The 8322-nt window shown below is 42.6% G+C and overlaps 1 protein-coding gene across 1 annotated transcript; it reads right to left on the bottom strand.

Moving 5' to 3' along the window:
* Positions 1-2100: 2100 nt before the first annotated feature.
* On the bottom strand, positions 2101-6737 carry pam16 (presequence translocase associated motor 16). Its single transcript, XM_064987086.1, has 5 exons — positions 6621-6737; positions 4925-5009; positions 4595-4731; positions 3688-3753; positions 2101-2272 (listed from the first exon to the last, which is right to left on the bottom strand). Exons 1-5 carry the CDS (start codon positions 6621-6623, stop codon positions 2168-2170), a joined length of 396 nt encoding a protein of 131 aa, XP_064843158.1. The 5' UTR covers positions 6624-6737; the 3' UTR covers positions 2101-2167.
* Between the last annotated feature and the right edge of the window lie 1585 nt (positions 6738-8322).

The following is an 8322-nucleotide window of genomic DNA, read 5'->3' as shown; positions in this document are numbered from 1 at the left end:
GTAGACCTATCATCATGTAGACCTATCATGTATGTAGACCTATCATCATGTAGACCTATCATGTATGTAGACCTATCATCCTGTAGACCTATCATCCTGTAGACCTATCATCATGTAGACCTATCATGTATGTAGACCTATCATCCTGTAGACCTATCATCCTGTAGACCTATCATCATGTAGACCTATCATGTATGTAGACCTATCATCCTGTAGACCTATCATCATGTAGACCTATCATGTATGTAGACCTATCATCCTGTAGACCTATCATCCTGTAGACCTATCATCCTGTAGACCTATCATCCTGTAGACCTATCATCCTGTAGACCTATCATGTATGTAGACCTATCATCCTGTAGACCTATCATCCTGTAGACCTATCACCTATCATGTATGTAGACCTATCATCATCTATCTGACCTATCATCCTGTAGACCTATCATCCTGTAGACCTATCATCATGTAGACCTATCATCCTGTAGACCCATCATGTATGTAGACCCATCATGGTCACTTGTTTTCTGGTGACAGGTAGGAGGACTACATTGCTGCAGCATAGCCTATGATACAGGCTAATATACGGACCGGGGTCACCTTATTTGTTTTGTTGTAAAGATATATCTTTTAATTGTAGCTGCAGAGTTTTAAAACAGCCTATCACTTGAACATCGTTGCTTTATATCAGTGCACACGCAAGCACTCTCTTGCAGTCTCTCAATTCCATTCAAATTGCATCCAAAATAGATAATATAGGTGGTGATATAGATGTCCTAGCCTACCTTTTTCAGGTAGTACATTCAATGCAGTATATGTGTTATATTTAAGTAATGAATGATGGGTGATGCATAATAACTTCAAATGTATAGCCTCTGTCTCTTGCGCTAAACGCACGCACCTGTGTTCCGCTGGCCTCTCTACTTAAAAAAAAAAACACTGCTTAGCACTTGGAGTCTCATGTAGGAAAAGCTAGACTAGAATAGCTTGCTGGACTTTTTGTTGTTGTTGCATTTCTTATACCAATAAACTATTCAAAGAGGGATGCAAGCTCTTGTTTGCTGAATGTTAAATACAGCAGCCAATAGAACTCACGGGGAGTTAGCAAGAAGAGCGAACGTGTGATGGTGGAAGTCTATAGCAGATATTTATTCAGACCCATAACCAGTCAATCTTCGTGAAGAGAATTAAAAGCCGTCTGCATCTAATTCTAGACCACTATTATGCAAACATGTCATTAGAATGATAAAGATACGGACAACTTAACGTATTTCAATTACTGTTGAAAGCAAGGAAGGAAGCAACAATAGAGAGAAAGAAGTAGGAAATAACATTCTGGGATTATTATTTTTTTTAAATTCAAATTCGCTAGCCTACACATGTCACTGTGTAGGCAGCATGTGCTGCACCAGAATTGGATGTTCTCTCCCAACTTTATCACGAATTTACGAACACACCCGAAGTCGTAAAATGTCCAGCAAAGTAATCTCTTATTCTAGCAAGATGTTGCATAGCAACAGCATCAACTTCCGGGAGACAGCGTTAGTCTAAGCGCTAGTACGCTCAACTGAAAGAATACCATTTGATTACACTTACAGTATACTAGAATGAACTCATTCTCATTAAGTATGTAGTATACATGTTGTTACTATGGGTACTTGAACACTGCTCTTATTTGTATGCGGCTTTAGTAACTCAATGATTAAAAAATATATTACATTGTTTGCAAACTGCTATGTAAACAGGTGGTGATCAAAACAGATGGGGAACCCTGAATGACAGGTCAACACAGACGATCATATACGTATTGGATAATGGCACAGGATGGCTCTACTCCTAGTAACAAAAACTGCTAAATTCTTCCATTATGGAGGCTTACACTGCTGTGACCAACCACACAGTGGCAGCATTGTGAAATAGATGTTACCCAGGTCTAATTCACAGGTTGTGTTCATTAGAGCACAATGCGGAAAATGAAAATAAGTGTTTCTTATTGGCCAATTCCAGGTATAGAACCTCCGTGATTCAGTCCGGTTTCTTCCGTTTGGCGCATAATTAACACGACCCTGATCTCGTAAAGAGTCAGACACACAGAGACACGGGTTGAGAAAAGGATAAGGCTTTTATTGAGGGTATAATTTACAGTGGGTGGGGTAGGGAGGGGGACGGTTCATGTTTCTGGAGTCTGTTGCTTCTGCTCTGGTGGGGGTTTGGGTTGACTGTCCTGTGTCTGAATAGAGAGCTCCTCATCTAGACGCTCCTTCGCTCTCACCACCTTCAAATACACAGAGGGACGGACATGGACACACACACAAGCAGACAGGACACACACACACACACACACACACACACAGGACACACACACACACAAGCAGACAGGACAAACACACACAAGCAGACAGGACACACACAAGCAGACAGGACACACACAATTAATTGATCCAAATCCTTAGCAGTGCACCTCAATACATGGCAAGTCATATTTGTCTACTGTTCTGTTATCATAATGATACATTGACATTGTAAATATTCATTTAGGTACCACTGGATCTGGCATGTGGTGTGTCCTAATTAGAGGTCGACTGATTAATCGGAATGGCCGATTCAAAGTTTTGTTTTTTTACACCTTTATTGAATCTTTATTTAACTAGGCAAGACAGTTAAGAACACATTCTTATTTTCATAAGCATTCATTCAAACAGCACTTTCGTGCATTTTGCCAGCAGCTCTTCGTTGTGCGTCAAGCATTGCACTGTTTATGACTTCAAGCCTATCAACTCTTGAGATTAGCCTGGTTAGCAGGGTGCGCGCTAATAGCGTTTCAAACGTCACTTGGGGTAGTTCTTCCCCTTGCTCTGCATGGATAACGCTGCTTTGAGGGTGGCTGTTGTCGTTGTGTTCCTGGTTCGAGCCCAAGTAGGGGCGAGGAGAGGGACGGAAGCTATACTGTTACACTGGCAATACTAAAGGGCCTATAAGAACATCCAATAGTCAAAGGTATAAGAAATACAAATGGTATAGAGAGAAATAGTCCTATACTTCCTATAATAACTACAATCTAAAACTTCTTACCTGGGAATATTGAAGACTCATGTTAAAAGGAACCACCAGCTTTCATATGTTCTCATGTTCTGAGCAAGGAACTTAAACGTTAGCTTTCTTACGTGGCAAATATTGCACTTTTACGTTCTTCTCCAACACTTTGTTTTTGCATTATTTAAACCACGTTTCATTATTTATTTGAGGCTAAATTGATTTTATTGATGTATTATATTAAGTTCAAATAAGTGTTCATTCAGTATTGTTGTAATTGTCACTATCACAAATATTAATCTGTATCGTCTTTTTTTGGTCCTCCAATAATCGATATCGGAGTTGAAAAATCATAATCGGCCGACCTCTAGTCCTAATATAAGGCATGATCATGATAGTGACTACAGGTCTAAGAATGTGCGCTATCATCAAGACAGCTCTGTGCAAGGCTCTGTACAAGCACCAAAGAGGTATGAAACCCAAGAGACTCAACTTGCCATTACGCCTTATGAATACCTCAAGGAGGTGGTCTGAGTCTCCATGGATACAAGGAAGCAATTGCTTGTTGAGTCACATGGTTTCAAGCCTCTCTGGCACTAATAATCACTGACTCGCACAGAGATGGCTCGATTCTGGAAATTGAACAATGAACCTCACCTTGGACTGTAGATAGAAAGATCCGCCCACCTCCTTGTCGTTGACTTTAAAAAGGTGCTCATAGTTCTGTTGACAAAGTACAACAGGTCAGTCATGAACAGGTTGGCCCCACCAATGGCCTAATATGGAAATACATTTACAACCACATACACACACTTGTCTGTCTTGTATGTAGGCCACATGAAGGAACTTCCTGTTTTCTAAATTTGTATTTGTATGACCCTGTCCAGAAAACCCTCTAGCCTGCACCCTACCCCATAGACACTTGTGTAAATATGACTGGACAGGGATTAACGACATGCAACATCTCCTCCTAACCTGTTAGGGGACAAGATGGACGACATGCCACATCTCCTCCTAACCTGTTAGGGGACAAGATGGACGACATGCCACATCTCCTCCTAACCTGTTAGGGGACAAGATGGACGACATGCCACATCTCCTCCTAACCTGTTAGGGGACAAGATGGACGACATGCCACATCTCCTCCTAACCTGTTAGGGGACTAGATGGACGACATGCAACATCTCCTCCTAACCTGTTAGGGGACAAGATGGACGACATGCCACATCTCCTCCTAACCTGTTAGGGGACAAGATGGACGACATGCCACATCTCCTCCTAACCTGTTAGGGGACAAGATGGACGACATGCCACATCTCCTCCTAACCTGTTAGGGGACAAGATGGACGACATGCAACATCTCCTCCTAACCTGTTAGGGGACTAGATGGACGACATGCAACATCTCCTCCTAACCTGTTAGGGGACAAGATGGAGGTACCGGTACATTGTTAATAATCATCCAATCATCCGTGTCGTGTGAAGTTCCTAGGGGAAGGGGCGAGGCAGGGACAGGGCCTGTGTTCTCTGGGTGTTGTCTTCAATGTACTTTAAAGTGTGAGTACCTTCTGGAGCGCCTCAGGGGTGAGCGTGGCGATATTGAGGATCTGCTGGGCCTCCTGTAAGGTCATCCCAGTGAGACTAGAGGCTGCTGCTGACTGCTGTCCGGCACGCCCCCTGGCCTCCGCTGCAGCTTGACTGGCTGCAGACAGAGACAGATGAGACCGGGTTGGTCACTTTCTCAGGTAAGGAACGTTTATGTAACAGTTTGTTTCTCTCTCAGAGACAGGTAGAGAGACAGAAAGACAGATTTAATTGCCCTAAATGAGACACGTTTTCACAGTCCATTTTACATTGAAATACCATACAAAAGCATCGTTGAGTGAGGAACATACCTGCATATTCTTGCCGCAATGCACGCGCAAACGCCCGTCCTACTACCTGCGCCCCCATGACAATGATCTGCGCAAGATATTTTGCCTACACAAAGACAAGAGAGATTGTTAGTTCCACTTTATGTCAACAGAAAGCAACAGTCTGGTTTGGCTCAAGAAGGCCTAGTCTCGCGACAGCGACAGATTACAGCTCATAATGAATGAAGGGCGACCGCAATATAAACCAAAACCACTTCTCCCCCTCAGAGAGCATTAGACCTGATTAGTTTCAGGAACATTGTGTTGACAGGCAACATTGTGAACCAGCCATAGTCATACTGTTACAGAAGTATTAGATCAGACAGAGCGGGCAAAGGTAGAGCAGGTCTGAAGCACAGTGACTGTGCTGTATGTGCAGTGCTGATTGAGAGCATCATTAACTACCCTGAACAAACACATAACGCAACATGCAATAGTTTCTACAATTTTACTCAGTTACAATTCATATAAAGATATGTCAATTGAAATAAATTCATTAGGCCCTAATCTATGGATTTCACATAACTGTTGGTCACAGATACCTTAAGAAAAGGTAGGGGTGTGGATCAGAAAACCAGTCAGTATCTGATGTGACCAGCATTTGTCTCATGCAGCGCATGTTGTCCAACTCCTCTTCAATGGCTGTGTGAAGTTTCTGGGTATTGGCTGGAACTGGAACACGCTGTCGTACACGTCGAGCCAGAGCATCCCAAACATGCTCAATGGGTGACACGTCTGGTGAGTATGCAGGCCAAGGGGCCGTGCACCCGTCTGGTGAGTATGCAGGCCAAGGGGCCGTGCATTGTCATGCTAAAACACGAGGTGAATGACACGACAATGTGCCTCAGGATTTTGTCACGATATCTAGGTGCATTTAAATTGCCATCAATAAAATTCAATAGTATTCGTTGTCTGTAGCTTGTCTGCCCATACCATAACCCCACCGCCACCATGTGGCACTCAGCAAACCGCTCGCCCACACAATGCCATACACGTGTTCTGAGGTTGTAAGGCCGGTTGGATGTAAACTGCCAAATTCTCTAAAATGACGAAGGTGGCTTATGGTAGAGAAATGAACACTCAATTCTTTGGCAACAGCTCTGGACATTCCTGCAGTCAGCATGACAAATTCACATCTCCTCAAACCTTCAGACATCTGTGGCATTGCGTTGTGACAAAACTGTACATTTTAGAGTGGTAATTTATTTTCCCCAGCACAAGGTGCACCTATATATATTGAACATGCTGTTTAAACAGCTTAATGATATGCAACACCGGTCATGTAGATGGATGATCTTGGCAAAGGAGAAATGCTCACTGACAGGGTTGCAAAACATTAGCACACAACATTGAGAAATAAGCTTTCTGTTCATATGGAATATTTCTGGGATCTTTTATTTCATCTCATGAAACATGGGACCAACACTTTACATTTTGCGTTTATATGCGTGTAGTTAGCTCGCTTATTAAAGCAACAATATGAGCCAGCTACCGAACGTTAGCTACAAAGATAGAAGACAGATCAAGGATACATTATGGTTGCATAAGCTAAATTAGATAGCCAAGATTGGCAAGGTGTGCGGGCTATAGCAAGAGAAGCAAGCAGCGTTTCTCCTTCACAGTTTCCCTAATCATGACACAGCTATTCATAGCGTTTCAAAATACAAAGATATCTCACCATTGCGTTTATCCGATTATTTACAGTACAGTACACAATAAGACCGTGGAGGAGCACGGCGTTTTCACATGTACCCCCATCAAGGTCGCAGTAGGTTCAAAGTTCAAGGGCCAAACTCGGAACAAAGATATTCGAGTTTGGTGAAAATCCACAAACCGGTGCTCTCTCTGTATAAAAATACTGCTCTCTAGTGGATGGCTGTTTAAATTGCACCAATTTTCATTGCACAGCCTTCATCATCACGTCTTGCCAGCAGACCAGACTTGTGTGCTAACAGCTAGCGGCACTAGGCTCGGACAGCATGACCTTAATCCAGGGATGAGGAATACATTGCACTACGAATTGTCCCACCGGAAAGATTGAACGACTGCTATTTTTTTCCGGAGAGCTGCCCTTTTCATCCTCATGCTAGATAGAAAGTGCTTTGAACAACAATGGACAGTCAGCCAATCAGGCTCAGTGCGGGCTGTCATTGCGCTGTGGAAATGTCAGTGACGAATTGATAACATTGCTTGTTTTTGCAGTAAGCAGGTCCCCTGTACAGTACCTGCGCGGTGAGGGGAGTAGGTTAAATCAAGGTGCCGGAGGTGAGCTGAGGGCCCTAAAGTTATTATAAGTGATTTTAGTTGAGATTTCCAATTGAAATACACCGTACCACGTATCCTCCAAGGATATGTTTTATTGTTTCATGTGCAAGAGATTATTACTATGTTACTTTGTTTCAAAAAGTCCCTTGTATCCTCTAAGGAGATGTTTGATTTAAACCATTAGCTTCTGAGTACTCAGATGGTATTAATGTGTCACTAATCACAGTGGCTGCAGTCCACCGTGCCATGATATACACCGACCTAACACCAGGCTTGCCATGCAGTCATTCATCTGTCCTGTTCGGCAATAGCTAAACATCATTTCATTCACTTTATTGTTCCTTTCCCATTGTTTTCATTCAAGTGAAAAAAATGTTTCTATTATCTTTCTCCGGATATCCTAATGTGGCCTGAGTTGGAAACAGTATTACCGTTGACATTATATTCTAAAACGATACTAACCACCAGTGGGACATCTGTTATTGCTTTGTACATGATTTTCATGAATTAGAGATATACTTAAGTGTTTTTCTCTCGTCTCCGTCAAGACAATAGGATTAATAATAGCTATATTAGCTTACATTAGAATGTACTCTGGAACTAGTGGGAGGGAATTCTAATGCCACTGAATCAATGAATAGAGGCCAGGGCCCTCAGCAGTGGTCAGCCCATGCACCTTGACTTAAACTACTCCCCTCATGGGCTCAGGTACAGGAGACCTACTTACTGCCAAAACAGGACTCAGTCAGGTCTTCATACTGTGCCGTATAGCAATGTTATGAATTTGTCATTGTGAATTCATTTAATATTTTTTTTTTTTTACTAGGCAAGTCAGGTTAATGCACCCATGACAACAATGACATGGATTACCAATGAATTACTGTACTTCAAACGAGCATCCATAGTTCGGGGAAAGTTTGTCATACTAAGCCATTCCCCACAAGGGACGACGTTGTTCAACACAAGTTCTAGTGCCATTAGCATGAAGACGAAAAGGGCAGCTTTTCGGAAAAACTACAGTCGTTCAATCTTCCCGGTGTAACAGTTGAGATAATGGGACAATTGGGAGTACAACACATCCTGGATTGAGGTACTTTTTCCAGGCCTTATCTCAC

Source organism: Oncorhynchus masou, chromosome 14 (genome assembly GCF_036934945.1).
Source record: "Oncorhynchus masou masou isolate Uvic2021 chromosome 14, UVic_Omas_1.1, whole genome shotgun sequence".
In the NCBI taxonomy this organism is placed as follows: domain Eukaryota; kingdom Metazoa; phylum Chordata; class Actinopteri; order Salmoniformes; family Salmonidae; genus Oncorhynchus; species Oncorhynchus masou.
This window is presented reverse-complemented; position numbering and strand designations above follow the sequence as displayed.

Coding starts and splice junctions, on each gene's coding strand:
- pam16 (XM_064987086.1), bottom strand. Junction 4,732..4,924: donor ATTGCGGCAAGAATATGCAG/GTATGTTCCTCA, acceptor CTCTGTCTGCAG/CCAGTCAAGCTGCAGCGGAG. Junction 2,273..3,687: donor CTTTCTATCTACAGTCCAAG/GTGAGGTTCATT, acceptor GTGTATTTGAAG/GTGGTGAGAGCGAAGGAGCG.